The sequence below is a fragment of the Eptesicus fuscus genome, chromosome 21 (genome assembly GCF_027574615.1).
Source record: "Eptesicus fuscus isolate TK198812 chromosome 21, DD_ASM_mEF_20220401, whole genome shotgun sequence".
In the NCBI taxonomy this organism is placed as follows: Eukaryota; Metazoa; Chordata; class Mammalia; order Chiroptera; family Vespertilionidae; genus Eptesicus; species Eptesicus fuscus.
This window is the reverse complement of record NC_072493.1, coordinates 5615346-5632585: the sequence shown is the minus strand read 5'-3', so window position 1 is coordinate 5632585 and position 17240 is coordinate 5615346. Positions and strand designations below refer to the sequence as shown.

Below are 17240 nucleotides of genomic sequence, written 5' to 3'. Positions count from 1 at the left end.
CCCGGGAACTAGTGCCCCCTTGGGCCTTTGATCCTAAGGAGTGAGAGACCGTCAGGCCGAGGCGGCCCTGGGCAAACACCGCACAGAGCCCGTCCGGCCTTAGTTTGTTTTTATCCTGATGTCACCGTGATTAGCCGCTCTGACTCCCGGGCTCCGGGAACATGTCTTCACTGCCTCCGTCAGCAAACCTCGCGGTGTGAGAAAGCGGCGGGTTACTGCGGAGCCCGTGGGGAGAGCAGCAAGGGTGTGAGAGGCAGCGGTGCGGACGCTGGGACCGGCAGCGAAAGAATTGCAAGTTGGCATTTCGGGGTGGGTTAATTTCCTACTGCATTTTAATGACCAGCAGAGAAGATAGAAAAATGTCATTTATAGAGAAACGCCAGCATCTTGTTTTCCTGGTTATTATCATGGATCAAACGGCACATGCAATATGATTTTTTTAAAGGTTTTTTGCTGAACACTGTAATCAGTCTTTCGTGCTACAGACGCGCGTGGTTACCGAGCATCTGCTCTCAAGATATGTGTGGATAGAAGTCAAACGGGGAGAAACTCAGCTCTTTTCCCTCCGGACAACGAGGCAGGAGACCTTTACAAACTCCCTCCTAGGAATTTGCCCGATCTGTTTACTTTGACCAGTTTTTAACTGAAAGTGGCTACTTTTCAGGCTCGGAGGTGGTATTGATGACAATGAGGGGCCCTTGGGGTTTCAGGATATGAGGGGCAGTTGTTAACCCACTCCCTTCACCTGCCTCTGTTCACCACACAACCAGCCCTGGCTGCTCAGTGAGGTAAGGAGGCATGGCCTGGGCGAGGCAGGGAAGCCACCTCAGCTCAGCTCAGCCTGGGTCGGGGTGGGAAGGCCGCGGACCAGGGCTGCCTGCGGGGATGAGGGCCTCCTCCCGCAGGCTCATCCAAGTCCTCCTCCTCCTAGTCCGCTGGGCCCTTTATGCTCGGACTTTGTTCTCTGCTGCGAGTAGCATTGCAAACGCAGAACCTGGCTTCTCGGCAAGGACTTCAGGCTTGTCGAACTCGGCCACCTGGAAGTCAGGGGAGGAGAGCTGCAGTTGTCAGAGAATATCTTTCCCCCCACCCCCTCCTGCCCAAACCACTGAAGCCAGGGGATGCCAACGGCTGCCGTACCTTCCCGTTTTCCATGACCAGGACGAGGTCACAGTTGAGGACCGTGTTGAGGCGGTGGGCGATGGTCAACACTGTGCAGCCTTTGAAGGCGTCTTTGATGGTACTCTGCACAAGGCTGTCAGTCTTGGAGTCCATGGAGGCAGTGGCTTCATCAAGGAGAATGATCTGTTGGGGAAGAAATGTGGTAAAAGTCACAGTAAGCCAAAGCTGTGCCTAGAGGTAAATTCATAGTTTTAGCTCTATTGATGGATTAATTGATTGACTAATTGATTTAGAAGGGCTGAAAAGTAATGCACTACGCACGTATCCATCTCAAAAGGTTAGAAAAAGAATGGCAAAAATAAAAGTCACATCACACCACCTTCTTCTTCTTCAGAGGGACTGGCTGGGGAACAAGATTGTGTAGTCTTTACTCCTCTTTGTGAGTGGTTTATTCTGATCCTGCAAACTGGTAGGAAGAAGCACCCAGGACTTTCTCCTACGCTAACAGCGAGTCAGTGTGCAACAGAACAACAACACTTACATGAGCTTCCTGCTCTTACACATTCATACAAATTCAGAGGCTTAACACACACAAATGGAAAGGAACCAGGCCCTTGCCTCTCCAGCCTCCAGATGCAGCCCACGCTCCTTGGCCCGCGGCCACTTCCTGGCATCCTTCTCACCTCCACTCCATTGTCAGATCTCCTTCTCTTCCTACCTCTTATAAAGACCGCCCCCCCACCCCCCCGGGGAATCCGGGAGACTCTCGCATCTCAAAACCCTCAACTAGTGGACTAGGCAGCGCCCCTTTCCCAGGTGAGGTAACACAGTTCAGGTTCCAGGGGTCAGGGCGTGGGCCTCTTATTCTGCCTCCCACAGTGCCACTCCGCCCGACCCTGGCCAGTCACTCGGCTTCCCCGGGCTCTGCTTCCTCGCTTGGCAGTCAGCACTGAGGGGCTGGCCCCTCCTGCCGTTAGCGCATCCAGGGAGCACACCCAAGGCTCCACTCCGCCCAGGGCTCCGAAGTGAGAGACGACAGCACCAGCACCCCTCCTTCAGCCCGCAGCAGGGCTGTCCGCGTCCCCACGCAAAACGAGCACGTCATTCTCAGACCTCACGTCCTTGACTGTCCCGGGCCCTGTGCACCAGCCCCAGACCATCAGGGACAAAGGGGAGACGCTGAGAGGGAGCTTTCTCAGACCCAGACAGCGTGGAAGACAGAATCCCAGAGCAGGGCTCCCCAGGTGCCCTTGTGGAAATGCTGCTCTTACTCAGTTTTTTCCTCTCTCGACTTTGTCTTAAGAAAGGGGGGTCGGTTTTCAAAGACAAAGGCGGCCCTCCCCCGGGTGGAGGGCGCTGCGGGAAGTGCGTCCGACCCGTCCTTCTCCTGCTGTCCCCTTACTTTCGAGTTGCGGAGCAGCGCCCGGGCCATGCAGAGCAGCTGCCGCTCCCCGACTGAGAAGTTCTCGCCGTTCTCGGTGACTTCTGCCTGCAGTTTGTCCGGGAGTCTCATTATCTGGAAAACACAGAGAAGGCCCCATTTGCACTGAAGATGCATGAAAGCGTCCTGTGTCGTCTGTATTGATTGCCCCCTCCTCCTGCACTCCTCAGCGGCTTTATTTTACTGCGGGGAAGAAAGTGAAAAACAACAGTCGCTTCAGCATTGCAAGCGGGCTCCAGGGGAAGACGGGGAGAAGGCGGACATTGATCATTTAGAATCGCAGCGTGATTTCACCCCATCGACGCTGCGCCTGAAGAATACCGATGAGGCCCGATGGGCCGGAGGAGCGCAGACAAGTATTAACTCCTTCAGGGCTTGTTTCCATGGACAGAACAGAAACGTTGCCGTCCTGTGGGCTGCACAGGAGGCCACACACCCCGTGGGCGGAGCCAGCCCCAGGGCCGGCCACACCAGCCTCCCGCCTGCAGCCCCTGGAGATGCCACACCCTCTCCACCCGGGCTTATTGCTTCCCAAGGCAGGTGAGGCTACGGCCCCGCCGTTGGGCCCTCCCTCGGCTCTAAGTCAGGTGGACCTGGGTTCGAGGCTCCATTCTGCCACTCGCTAGCCTGCACCTGACCTCCCCGAGGCTTCATTTCTGCATCCCTAGAGGAGGCGGCGCACCAGCCCGCGGGCGGCAGCCAGGCCCACTGCTGTGACACAGGTGGAGGTCTTGGCTGACTGCTGGCCTCTGGACACCTAATCTTACCCGTTATTGCTTTTAATCATAACAGTCGACAAGGCTTGTGTCCCTCACATATGTGGGGCCAACAAATAAGACTGGCCAGACGCTGGCCCAGTGCTTGTCACATGTCAACCCGGGCCAGGTGCCGGGGGCACGGGTGAACCAGACTCCCCGGGACACCCCGAGCCCTACCGTGTCTCGCATGAACGTCCGCTCCAGCACCTGCCAGAGCATCTCGTCCGTGTGGCTCTCGAAGGGGTCCAGGTTGAACCTGCGTGAGGAACAGAGAGGCAGCTGATGCTGAGAGGCCTGGGGAGCAGGCTCCGCAGCGCGTGGGGGAGCAGGAGGCAGTCGGGGCCCGGCGGCTCTGAGGCAGGGCTCACTTAGCCCATCAAACACCAACCTCAGGCCAAGAGACCCGGGACCCTCAGAGCCCATCAAGGGGGTGTGAGAGCGGCCGGGCCCCAGCCCGATGGATAACGGCTTGTTTTTTGCACTGGCCGGGGGCTCCTCAGAGTGGCTGTTGCCAACCCTGATAGGATGCCGAGCCGCAGGCGTGAGCCAGGATTCTGTTCACTGCGTGTGAGCATCCTGCTTGCTAGCGATGCGGTCTGTAAACTACACGTCATGTTCAGGGCCCTAGTTCGCGGCTCCTCCCACGCCTCCCTGGGGAGCTGGTGCCAGCCCCTGGGCACGTTGCTTCCCTCGGGCAGAGCAGCCCGGCCCGGCCAGCCACGCCGTGGGCGCCTCCCACAGTTCCCTGCGGTCTGACTTCACTCTCCGAAAATAGGGATGCACAGCGATCAAAACAGCTACCTTACTGTACCTACAAACAGCACGGGGTCCTGGGGGATGGCGGTCAGCTTGGTCCTGAGGTCCTCCAGCCCAACCGTGCAGATGTCCACCCCGTCGATGAGGATGGTGCCGCCCGCCGGCTCCACCAGGCGGAACAGGGCCATTCCCAGCGACGACTTGCCTGGGGACGGGGAGGGCAGGTCACACATCGGGTTACGCTCCCATCGTGTCCAAGTATCTAGTCTGGGGCGCCTTTCAAGCAGTGAACGCTCATGAGGATGTGCAGACAGAAAACTGCCCATGCCGGGGGGGCCAGCGGTGCCCCAACACGGCTAACTGCCCCGACACGGCTAACCCGCCCCGACACGGCTAACCTTAACCCAACACGGCTAACCCGCCCCGACACGGCTAACCTTAACCCGACACGGCTAACCCGCCCCGACACGGCTAACCTTAACCCGACACGGCTAATCCGCCCAGACACGGCTAACTGCCCCAATACAGCTAACTGTCCCAACACGGCTAACCGCCTTGACACGGTTAACCACCCCAACACAGCTAACCCTAACCCAACACGGTTGACCGCCCCAACACGGCTAACCCTAACCCAGTGGTCGGCAAACTGCGGCTTGCAAGCCACATGCGGCTCTTTGGCCCCTTGAGTGTGGCTCTTCCACAAAATACCACGGCCTGGGCGAGTCTGTTTTGAAGCAGTGGTGTTAGAAGAAGTTTAAGTTTAAAAAATGTGGCTCTCAAAAGAAATTTCAATCGTTGTGCTGTTGATATTTGGCTCTGTTGACTAATGAGTGCCAACCACTGCCCTAACCCAACACCGCTCACCGCCCCAACATGGCTAACCGCCCCAACATGGCTAACCGCCCCAACACGGCTAACCGCCCCAACACCGCTAACCGCCCCAACACGGCTAACCGCCCCAACACCGCTAACCGCCCCAACACCGCTAACCGCCCCAACACCGCTAACCGCCCCAACACCGCTAACCGCCCCAACACCGCTAACTGCCCCAACACGGCTAACCGCCCCAACACGGCTAACCGCCCCAACACGGCTAACTGCCCCAACACCGCTAACTGCCCCAACACCGCTAACCGCCCCAAAACGGCTAACCGCCCCAACACGGCTAACCGCCCCAAAATGGCTAACCGCCCCAACACCGCTAACCGCCCCAACACTGCTAACCGCCCCAACACCGCTAACCGCCCCAACACGGCTAACTGCCCCAACACCGCTAACTGCCCCAACACGGCTAACCGCCCCAACACGGCTAACCGCCCCAACACCGCTAACCGCCCCAACACGGCTAACCGCCCCAACACCGCTAACCGCCCCAACACCGCTAACCGCCCCAACACCGCTAACGCCCCTGCCGCAGTGGCTGTGCGCACGGCTCATCCTCTGGGTCTCGTTTCTCCCGAATGGTCCTCATGTAATTAATTCAAAAACTGGTGTGTGTTTGCTTCCAACTTGACACACCCATTCAACCTGAAACCGTAATTTACAGCAGAGACTTGAGGGGGAAGCACGGCCCGGCTGCGGCCCGGGACGCCGCCGGAGGTGCTGCGTGACGGGCGGCCCCAGAGGCCGTGCAGAGACGACCCGGAAGCAGCGGCGGAGCCTGTCCTCACCAGAGCCTGTTCTTCCCACGATGCCCACCGTCTGCCCGCTCTGGATGTGCAGGCTCAGCCCGTCGAGGACGAGGGGCGTGCCGTCCCTGTATCTCATCCGATAGTCTCTGAACGTGATCTCCCCGCGGCTGGGCCAGTCCCGGGGACAGGGCGCCGCTGGGAGGGGCTGGGCGCTTTCAGGAGCACAGGCCTGCAAAGCAGAGGAACCGTGATGGGTTAACACACCTTCGTTCATTCGTTCATTCATTCGTTTGCACGGTTCCAGGTACGAGAGTTCATGGCCAACTCGCTCAATAAGGACCCGGCACTCACGAAGCTCACATGCCCATGAGAACGAGGTGATGGGGAAGAAAAGACAGCACGAAGACAACACAGCAGAGGCGTGTGATAGAATGTAGGGTGCCTGCTCACCGCGGGGAGGGAGGGGTGACTGAAGGGGGAGGAGGGCCTGAGACCAGGGAGGCTGAGGAGGTGCCGCCACACGGGGATTTGAGAGGGTCTCCAGGGCACAGGCCCTGAGGCCAGAGCAAACTGGGGCGCGGGAGGCAGAGAAAGAACTGAAGTGGCTGAAGCTTGGAGAGTAGAGATGGACGACGACCAGGGACAGCTCGGGGCCCTGTGGGCCGGGGCATGTGTCCGCAGTGCACCCTCACAGCCTGGAAGCTGTGTAACCCAGGGGACGGGTGTCTGCGAGTCACCACGGGGTCGGAGCAGGAAGAGGGCGGGGTGCAGCGTGTCGGTTCAGAGCCTTTAGAGCCCGTGGGAAGGACGGTTACATTTCCAAAGAGCCAGGGAATGCGAGGTGTAACTAGGGACAGAGCGACCCAACCCCGAAGGTAAGAAGTTCCCATTGGGGGTGAGAAACAGGGCTCCCATGTGCCCCCTGGGGTCGCAGGCCAGCCACATTCCTGGTCCACGAGCAACCCCAGTTAGCCAAGGAAATGAGCGAGTGTTTGGAACCCATGGAAGGTGTAGAATCCTATATAATAAAAGGCCAATATGCAAATAGACCGAATGGCGGAACGACCAGTCGCTATGATGTGCACTGACCACCAGGGGGCAAATGCTTAACGCAGGAGCTGTCATTTGGACATCCCCTGAGGGCTCCCAGACTGCGAGAGGGCACAGGCTGGGCTGAGGGACACCCTCCCCAGCCGCCCCCAGTGCACCGGGCCTCTAGTTAACAATAAAAGTATTTGAGAGAAGCAACAGTGTCACAGTAATATTTTTAGTTTAAGGAATCTGAATATTTGGTGTTTTAAGGTTTCATAATATTAGTAACATCTGGACTTGTGACTCTAACTTAAAATCATAATGGAATAATTTACTTAAACATGATTTTAAGTTTATATATAATATGGCATTGGGATTGTTAGGCAACATCAAAGCTGTAAGTGAGTTACCTAAATCTACATTTATTAGCTGCGTATAACCTCGGGGGAGGGGGGGCGTTGTTAAATCGGATAATCGGGGTACTTAAAAAGGAGAGGTAATAGATTAAATTTTAAAATGCAGCTTTTAAGAATTTAATTAAGTTTGTAAAAGGGCCAAATGCTATTGAAAGGCCTTTAAAAATGATTGCTAGAATTAATTAGCCTTCTTTTCATTTGTAAGTTGGGCATAAAAGTTTTAGAAGAAGAGTTAGACTAAGGTAGGCCACTGACTTCTCTCTTCTGCTACGGAAACAGCCCTGAGCAAATGGCTTTTAAAAAAGAACCTCTCTCTCTCAACATCAAGGGCCTCAGACTGTGTTGTAAACATGGGTTTTGAGAAGAGAGGTTGTGGTCTGAGTTCAGTTTTTAAAAAGATCCCTTCACGTGTAAAAGATCAGATGAGCCCATGAATTCTGCCGGTTAGCTCGTTCCACTGGCCTCTTACCGAGATGTACGCCCGGAGCAGCTCCACGGAGGTGAACTTGGCCTGGGTCTCGGTCCCCGTGCGCACGCACACCTGCAGCAGCCCGCTGAGCTGAGGCGAGAGCAAGCAGCTGTCAGGGCCCAGCGGCCCCCACCCCCGCCCCCCCAGCACCGCGCACACAGCAGCCTGGTTCCCAGCCAAGTCCCAGCAGTGAGGCTCCGTGGTGGGTGGGTGTGTCTTCAAACACTCCCTCTGTGTTTAGAAACATGGAGCTTGCTTTTCCCTGGCCTCCAGATGGTGACAGCCAGCCCCCCACCTTCCACCTGATCGCCGCCTCCCGGTTGGAGCAGCGGGCTGTGAGCCGGATTCCCAGCCTGCAGACGGCCAGCCATGGGCCCCTAGCTGCCCCCGGGGGTCCTGCACCTGCCTGCCCTCCCTGCCTTACCCACCGCTGCCCGGAGGCATCACGGGGGATCAGAGGTCGAAGGGGCACCGAGCCCAGCTGCTTGCTTCCCACATGAGAGGATCTAGGCCCCGACTGGGGTGTGACTTCATAAGGTCATCCACAGGCACCTGCCCACGGCTGGCACCTGCACAGGCCCCCTCAGGACGCACTGTCCACCGCTCTGCTCAGGCCACGTGGACTTCCCAGTTCCTGCCAGCCCCGGGGGCGTTCCCTGGCCCCTCCCCTGCCCCTGCCTCTGCCTCCGTCTTCCCTGGCTGGCTCTTTATCATTCAAGTCTCCGCTTAGAAGTCACCTCCCGGCAGGTCTCTATCAGGTCCAATGTCACTTCCCTGCTGACAGCCACATTACCCCACTTGGTCGTCTGCATAACGCAGAGCATTTCCCAAGTCTCCTCACTCGTGGACTTGGGCACCTCCTCATGCCACCCCACTTGGTACCCTCTAGAGCCAACGGGGATACAGGCTCCCAGAGGGCGGGGACATGTCCCACCAGGGCACAGCCATGCACTCAGGGTGGGGTCTGGTGGTGTGCCAGTGAACCCTGACCTCGGGAAGGGCATCTGCACACTGAAGTTCAGGGGCATCAGCTCCTAAGACCTCGGGCCGCCCTCCGCCGGTTTAGAATTGGCCCCAGCGGGTTTCCCTCCGTGACGTTAGTCGATGTTCCTTTCCATTCTCTCTCCACACCACAGACGCCACACCAGTTTCCCACCCATCGGGGAGCCTCTCCATTCCCGGGGGACACTCTGTGGTTGGGGTTCCGTGTTCTCCGAAGGAGGCCTGTGCTCCATAAGCATCCCCGAGATCTCAGTGTGTGCACAGTCCGCCCCGAGTGTTTGCAGACAGTCTGCGGAAGCTGATGGTACCCCCACAGCGTGACCTCAGCCGAGCAAAGCTGTTCCACTTGGAGTGAGAACATGGGTTCAGCATCATCTGTTTTGTATTTTACTGTGAATGCCAGCATCTGTCAACGCGGAAGTTCCCTTTTCCCCACGTAAGAGCGCGTCCTGAGAATATGTTTTTGTTCCTCCTTCCCAAAACACCATTAAGGTGATACCCGATATCCCAAAAAGAATAGGGCTTTCACAGCAAGGCGGGGGGGGGCAAGGGGGCGGTGTCGCTGCATGAGAGAGCTACAGGTTCTGGGAGCTGGCACGAGCACGAGCTGTGCTGGAGCAAGGCAGAGCGTCCTGCGGGGCTCAGGGGCCACTGCCTCACAGAACCAGGGCGGCCCCTTGCAGAACCAGGGGGGCCCCTCGCAGAATCAGGGGGTCTCCGGTAGAGAAGGGCCACAAAGAGGCCAAGTAACAGCCTGTCTGCAGACAAGGCTCCTCGGGACTGTCTCCTCCCTTCCTGCTGAGTCCCAACCAGAGGGAGCGGGACACCTGGTCACACGCACACTTCTCTAAAGACATCGCGTGAACTCCGGGAATGAGTGGGGCTCCCTGAGTAGTACCCTGGATAGAACCCTTTAAAATCTAGCATTTGGGGGCGGAAGACCAGCTCCCTGGCTGCTCTCCTGAAGCGAAGCCAGCCTGCGAAGAGCCTTCGCCCCGCCCACACCTCTCCAGGCACAGGCTAAAGCAGGGAGAGCCCTGAACACCCCTCCTGTCCGGCCCTCCTCCTCAAGCACAAACGGATCGAGAATCCTACAAACGCAGCCCACGGCACAGACGTGCAAGGACCGGGTGAAGAAAAGAACCGACCCTGGGAGGGAACCTCTCGTTAATACGCTCGGGGACATTAAAAGATACATAGGCAGTCACCTAGACTCCCCGAGAGAGTGGGCGGGAATTAAATATATGGACATATGGTTGCCATACGCGCAAGTCCAAGGAATGGCCGAATGCCAAAGCTAAGGAAAGTTCCAGAGGGAAGATGAAAGACAAGGACAGGAGACTGAGGTAAAAGAAAGGAAACGAGAAACGGTGGAGGCCAGAAACTCGGTACCCACCCGGGAGGAGTCACAGAGGGAGAAAGCGGGAGTGGGAGCAGAGGGCATGATCAAGAGGAGCAAGACAAAAGGAGACGTTTTCCACCTTGAAGAGAGGTTTGACTTCAGTGTAACATACCCACCGCCGTGGGCAGAGAAATGGAAGAAGGCCCCAGACTCATCGTCCGGAATGTCAGAGCCCCAAGGTGGGGCTGCCTCGGCAAAGCTTCCCGGGAGGACAGGAGGCTCATTTAAGGAAGGAGAGTGAGGCTCAGATGGGATCGGACCAGATGGCCTGGCTTCAAGTCCTGGCTCTCACACCTGGCAGGCAGGTGTGGTCCTGGGCAAGGCTTTCTGATCCGGTCTCCTCACCTGTGAAATGGGGTCATGGCACTGCCGATCTCCATGGCTATTGGGGGACACGTGCGTTAATTTATGTTACAGGATCTGAGACATCGTAAATAGCATGTGACTCACTATTGTTACTTTTCAAAAGAAAAAGACCCCAAAGCAATCCCAGGGAGAAGTCAGTGATATTGTCATGGACCAATGAACGGGGCTCCCAGAATAGCACCTTAGGTAGAACCCTTTGAAACCTAGCATTCGGGGTGGCTGCCTCACCAGCATTCTCCCCCTTCTCCTCATGCGGGGCAACTCTGTGCCTCGGGGGTCGGATGGGGTGTGACTCCACCTCTGGGCCTAAACCAATGACCCCGATCCCACCAAGCTGCTCATCAGTTCTGGGGCGCCGACATGAGCCCAATAAACCCGAGGCAGGGAATGCTCGCCTCCGAGGCTACTGGTCACCACAGCCATGAAGAAGGGCATCACCGAGAAGGCCACAGCCGGGGGCCATGGCCCATTCGTGCCTGAGGCCCACTCAGTTGGGGGCCATGGCCCATTCATGCCTGAAGCCCACTCAGCTGGGGGCCATGGCCCATTCATGCCTGAAGCCCACTCAGCTGGGGGCCATGGCCCATTCGTGCCTGAGGCCCACTCAGCTGGGGGCCATGGCCCATTCATGCCTGAGGCCCACTCAGCTGGGGGCCATGGCCCATTCATACCTGAAGCCCACTCAGCCGGGGGCCATGGCCCATTCATACCTGAAGCCCACTCAGCTGGGGGCCATGGCCCATTCGTGCCTGAAGCCCACTCAGCTGGGGGCCATGGCCCATTCGTGCCTGAGGCCCACTCAGCCAGGGGTCACGACCCATTCGTGCCTGAGCCGCCAGGCCTTTAATGATGTGAGCCGCTAAGCTCTCTCTACTGTCCAACCCCATTCTAGTTGGGCTCTCTATTGGGTCTGCCCTCCCTCAGGCTCTCTATGCGAGAGCCTCCAGGCCGAGCCCTCCCCTACACCAGGCGGTACCTGGATGATGTAGGACAAGGACAAGCCTTTGGAGGAGGCGCTGACGGAAAAGAAACTCAGGGTCACCAGCAGGGCCACGATGAAGGTGACGATGTTCATGAGGACGTCCATCCTCAGGGCGAACCAGCGCAGAGCGCAGTTGAAGTACAGGAGGTGGCTGGAGTTCTCATCGTTGAGCATCTTAAACCTGAAATTAAGAGCCGGGCAGACGGGATCAGGTGGGCGGCCTTGGATCAGGCTCCGGGCTCCTGGAGAGAGCAGGCCAGGACATTCTTCAAGGGCGAACGCGCTTTCACAGAAACAAACATTTGTCCGTGCTCTTGGAAATCTGCTGTCGTAGACATCAGAGAGGAAGGGAGAGGGTGTGTAAGAGAACAGACCAGGTGCTTCCCACCTTCCCCCCGCCCCCCAAGCCGGGACATGTGCACTCAGCACAGCCTGACCTGGCCCAGCCCTGGGGAGAGGGGGTTGTGTCTTCCATACATTCAGGATGGAAATTTTAACCGGACTGAGCTAACCCGTAACCAAAAGAGACATGGGATCCAATTGACACGGAAGTTTCCCTGGCCTTCTTGGAACAGCTGGTAGAAACTATTGGGGGGGAGTGAAAGCCTTTCAACATTTAACCCCCCAGAGAGCTACAGTTCCCCCCCGTGACTCGGCCATGACAGTCCTGGGGCCCTGCTGCTCCCTCCTGTCCTAAGGCTGCTCAGAGGTTCTCTTCCGAGGCCCCTCTGACCAGCCGGGCGGGGCCCTGCGGCCCCTCCTCCTGCTGGTCCCCAGGGCTTAGGCCAAGTATTCTTGCAGACACCACAATGTTTCTGTGGTGTCGCCATACAACCTACAAACTCCACTGACAGCTTCCGGGACTTGGCAGTCATCCGGGTTCTCGCTGTGAGGGGGGTAGGTCGTGCAGACGCAGAATTGGATCAAATTGGAATCTGACCCCACGCCTCTTGCTCACGTGTGGCTAGCATTTTTGTCTGTTGGCAGGAGCAGTACTTCTACCAGAAAGTGCTCCAGAAAGTCCACGACAGGCCAGAGCGTGTTGAAAGAGGGGAGACGCGTCCATCCAGTCAGGGCTCTCCGCCTCCGAGCCTCGTGGAGGCCTTGAGGAGACAGGGCTCGGACCTGTTCCGTTTGTCAGGAGTCGGGGAACGGCTCCTCGGACAGACACTGGGAGGCCCGCTGTGTGGTGCGGGGCTGTTGACACGTGACTTTCGGTCAAACTGGTGACAGGACCAGCTGAGGACTGAACCAAAGACAAGGATGCCAAGCCCCAGGGAGATCCCGGGTGGCCAAGGGCAGATAGAGAAAGAGAATTAGATGCAAACGTTGAAGTGTGTGCTAGGTCTGTAGGGAAGGAAGAGATAGAAGACAAAAACTCTCGTCACTCCAGGATCTAGTGAAGAGCATAGAAGGCCCTCAATACATGGTGCGTGAGTAAAGAAGAAACAAAACTACCAGAGATCTACTAGTATGTGACAGAGACTGCTGTAGGTTCACCAAACTCCATTTCCTTTTCTTCCCATGGACACAGTTGGACTACATTTCCCAGCCTCCTTTGCAGTTAGGTGAGCCCATGTGACTGAAAGCTGGCCAATGAACGTGCAGAAATGATGAGCATCTTCATTGGGGTTGAACCAATAAAAGTGTCACATGGGTCCTCCACCCAACTCTCTCTCCAGGACCCTGGAGACTGTGCCCAGAGCCCTGGTGATGGAAAAGTGCCCCTGGAAGGAGACTGTGTATTGAATCCGGAGCACCGTCCCTACCCCCGCATGGACCCCACTCATGGTGACTGCAGGGGGAACAAACCTGCGTGTTAAGCTCCTAAAACTGGGAGCTGCTGCTCCCACAGTGAGTCTACTGTGATTGACACCCAGCGCTTGTGTGTGGTTTATTGTGTTTTAGAAGTTTGGAGCTGCAAGACTCCTGAGAGGTTTTCTAATCTGGTTCCCCCGCTTTATAAAGAAGGACACTGGTCTGTCCACTCAGTGGCTATTGACAATGACCTTGACAACGACTGTAATGACATAAGAGATGCTATTTAAAAGTAAAGCTGGACAACAATGGTTGTAAGCATTCCAGAGAGGAAAAAAAGACTGGAAGGAAATATGTAACAATATTAATAGGATTTGGGTTGTGGGGACCTGTGCGTGACTTTTTATTTTTCTGTTTTCTGTTGTCTGCTGTTTTCCTAAATTGAACACATTTTGCTTGTAGTGTGAAAAAATATGTCAAATCCCACGCTGAGGTGGTCACTGAAGGAGCTCACATCTTTGGGGCCCCAGACACCGGGAAGAAAGGTGGGTGTCTGCGAGGGCTCCTCCTCCCTTCTGCTGGCTCTTCCTCCCGCGCGTCCCCAGCAGCCCAGAGCAGCCCTGCGTGCTTGGCTGTGACCTCCCGTCGGGTCAGGAAGGTGAGCGGCAGGGCTGCGGCCGGGACTCACTTGGTGACGCAGTCCTCCCGCCTGTCGTAGGCGTGGATGATGCCCAGGCCTTGCATGGACGAGGTGATGTGTGAGAACCAGGGTGAGCGGCTCACATTCTCCACCTTCTTGAGCTCCTGGACTCCTCTGTAGAAGATGCTGCGGGGAGAGGAAGAGGGCGGCAGGTCGGGCTCAGGGCTCCCCTCAGCGCATGCAGGTTCCCCCCTTCTCCAGGCGGGGCCATCCTGGTGTTGTGTGTGTGTGTGTGTGTGTGTGACAGGGCATCTGGTAAGTGTTGGTCCAGAAATGAGAGCCATTGCCCGGTGGTCTCAGCTCTGGGTGCTCCTCGGTGTGAGAGGCTCGCCGCACCGGATGTCGTTTAGTCTTTGAGAAGAATCTTCCCTTCGGTGCTGCCTCTAAATATAGCCGCCCCCGCGGCACCGAGCAGCGAAGGGATCTTTTCCAATTAGGGAGGAAGAGCTGGGCCAGCCGCCGCGTGTGGTTTCTGAAGGCGACATCGAAGGTCGTGCTGAGCAAACCTCCTGGTGGCCTTGGGAGCCAACGTGATTTTTTAATATATTTTTTAATTGATTTCAGAGAGGAAGGGAGAGAAACATCAGTGATGAGAGAGAATCATGGATCGGCTGCCTCCTGCACGCCCCACACTGGGGATGGAGCCTGCAACCCCGGCCTGTGCCCTGACTAGGACTTGCACCGTGACCTCCTGGTTCACAGGTCGACGCTCAACCACTGGGCCACACCGGCCGGGCAGGAGCCGACTTTGAAACCGAACCCTCCATGGGGTGCAACTGCCCTGAGTATGGGGCTCCAGGACACAGGATGCAGTGCTGCCTGCGACGGCTGGTCACTGTGCAGCGGGACCAGACCTGAGTGGGTCGGCGTGCTTCTCGTACCACGGCGCCTCGACCTACCATAGAAGCACCAGGAAGCCCACGGCGAGGCAGGCCAGCACCAGGAGGACGGCGGGGAACACAGCGGCCAGGACCATGAGGATGAAGGCCACGAGGAAGACCTGCTGCAGGAAGCTCTCGGTGTGGAAGGGCAGCCTCACGTCCAGCTCGTCCATGTCCTTGGAGAACTGGTTCATGAGCCTGCCGCTGGGCGTCATGTCGAAGAAGCTCATCGGGCTCTGCGAGATCTGCGGGCACCGCGTGGGAGAGTCCGGGGTTCAGGGGATGTGCCTGTTACACCTCGCCCCCCTGCTGGGCTGGGGTGGTGAGCGCAGGGCCCCACCCTCCTTCCAGGGCCCACGTGAGGCGCCAGCGTGCTGGGCAGGTGAGGGAGCCCCCCTTCCGTGGCCTCCGTGTGCACGCAGCTCCCTTCCAAACCCCGCGCAGCCTGGGGCCCCTTCGGAGGGAGGAGGGATCTTGTGCCGAGATGGGCTGCACCTGTGCCCCGGCCAGGCCCTTCCTGGGGCCCTCGATGGAGCGGGCTCTTTGGAGCAGGAGGTGCCCTCTTGGCCTGCTCATGTCTGCTCCGGTGTGGCCTCCTCGGGGAACCTCCCTGGGCACCCCCAGCCTGGCCCTAGGGCCCACGACCCCCCACCCCGAGTTCCCTGGAGTTCGCTCCCCTGTTGTAATTAGATCCTGGGAGGCGCTTCCCCGACGCCACGGTCAGTTCCGGGAGCCCAGCACAGCGCCTGTGCCTGCAGGCGCTCAGTGAGCCCTGGTGGCTGACCCAGCGGTTACGTAGGGGCCCCGGGTGCACCTTGTCAAACACGCGGTCGTGCAGCAAGGAGGACGCCATCAGGGTGGTCTTGGTGAAGGTGAAGCCCTTGGTGATGCCGAACGCCAGCACAGACACCATGCTGCCTGCGTACACCCACTGGTACACGCCGTGCCCCGTGTCTGCCAGCACCGCGCCGATCTCACACGGGCCCTTGCTGCTCTGCGGCCCGCAGGTCATCTTGGGAGAAAAGCAAGAAAAAAATCACCGCGAATTGGTGAGCTGCCAGGGGGGCATTTTGCAGAAAGAGGCTGTTATTGTGGAGAATGAGTCGGGTGAAACCGAGTCAGTGCCCTTTGCGGGTGTCTGTGCTTTGCACGCATCACCAGGACCCCAAGGGGCTCCTGACTTAGGAGGCTGGGCACGGTCCGTGGGAAGCAAAGGAGACAAGCCAGGCGGGCTCAGGGCAGCTGTCCCAGAAGCCAGCTGAGCCTCAGGACACTGGAGGTGACAGCGGGCCAGGCGGGCAACAGGAGCAAGGACATGTGTCCCACCCTGCCGCTGTCTGGCAGGAGCCAGCAGGCCTTGGGGAGACCCTGGCCCGGGGAGGCGGGGTCTCGGTGTGGTAGGCCAGTGCCAGGCCCCTCCCTTTCCTGTGCTCAGGCCTCTGTTCTGCAGTCCCCAGTGGGGAGGGGAGCCTGCTGAGCCAAGGGCTCTGGGGTGGCCAGGGAGCCTGCGTGGCTCCATCCTCCAGAGAGAGCCCCATGTTTGCAACAGTTCTGGGAAGAGGTCGTCCATCTCTTCCTCCGGAGAAACTGGCCGTCCTGCTTCCCTGCGAGCTGCGTGCAAAAAGGCACGCCTGCCTTTGGGGAGCAAAGGAGCATCTTTCTCTAAACGCCGCTCTGCTGGTGACAGCACCCGCGGGATGTAAACCAGAGGTGGCCGGACACCCCTAAAAGCAAGTGCATCCCCGGGGGCCAACCAAGGAGAGGCCTCGCTGTGCCTTCGGCTGGGCCCCTGTCTGGAGGACAGGCAGACACAGGTATGCCTTCGCTGCCTGCTCCCTCGGCCACTGGCCCTGCCCAGGAGGAGCCTGCCCCTGACCGAACCCGGGCCCTCCAGGCGGAGGCTCTCGAGAGCATGCCAGGCCCTGGGAGGGGCTGCAGGGACGGCTCTCCAGCAGCACAGAGCGCCCTCCCTCCCCCCTGCTCCCCTGGGAACGGCTGACTCCAGAGGCTGCAACGCCTCTCTCTGCCCGAATCCCTCAGTGCCTCCTCACTGGTTGTCACGGCAACAGGACTGTGCCCAAATGTAACCTTGGCAGATGGGCAGGCAACCCCACGTCGCTCCCCAGGCTCCAGGAGAGCTGGGAGAGCACTGGCCAACAGTGGGAGAGCTGAATCGAGAGCGGGTGGATCCGTCTTTCCCAGGAGGGGCCGGCCCAGGCGAGAGCCTCGGAGGCAGAGACCCCCAGCGGCCTGCGCACAGCCAGATGGACTTTGGGGAGCAGAGCCATGGAGGGTGGAGCCCTCTGCACGGGGCAGGGTCCACCACACGTTGCCAGTTCCCCTTGAGGCAGGAAGACCTGGTCGAGGCTCCCCAGTGCCCTCAGCCTCTCCTCAGAGGCTGCAGAACGGACCCTGTCCTGCACCTTCGTGACCCACGGACCTGCTGGGTCTGCCTGGCACACCCTTCATGGCCAGTCCTTGAAAAACGGAAGGTGGGCCCTAGCTGGTGTGGCTCAGTGGATAG

At 58.4% G+C, this 17240-nt stretch overlaps 1 protein-coding gene across 5 annotated transcripts in view; it reads right to left on the bottom strand.

Annotated features, from left to right (window-relative positions):
- Window positions 1–309: 309 nt before the first annotated feature.
- The window catches only part of ABCC12 (ATP binding cassette subfamily C member 12), a 43187-nt gene continuing 26256 nt past the window's right edge, over window positions 310–17240 (bottom strand). For 3 of the 5 annotated variants that reach the window (XM_028127006.2, XM_054710336.1, XM_054710337.1), the window contains 11 exons: window positions 15531–15728; window positions 14735–14961; window positions 13824–13961; window positions 11372–11558; window positions 7626–7715; window positions 5748–5937; window positions 4123–4282; window positions 3499–3577; window positions 2525–2638; window positions 1141–1305; window positions 310–1037 (listed from right to left, as the gene is read on the bottom strand). In XM_028127006.2, the coding sequence (XP_027982807.2) occupies window positions 945–1037; window positions 1141–1305; window positions 2525–2638; window positions 3499–3577; window positions 4123–4282; window positions 5748–5937; window positions 7626–7715; window positions 11372–11558; window positions 13824–13961; window positions 14735–14961; window positions 15531–15728 (1641 nt within the window). In that variant the 3' untranslated portion in view covers window positions 310–944. Of the gene's footprint in view, window positions 1038–1140; window positions 1306–2524; window positions 2639–3498; window positions 3578–4122; window positions 4283–5747; window positions 5938–7625; window positions 7716–11371; window positions 11559–13823; window positions 13962–14734; window positions 14962–15530; window positions 15729–17240 lie in introns of those variants that run through there. The other 2 variants (XM_054710338.1, XM_054710339.1) reach the window with 2 other exon arrangements.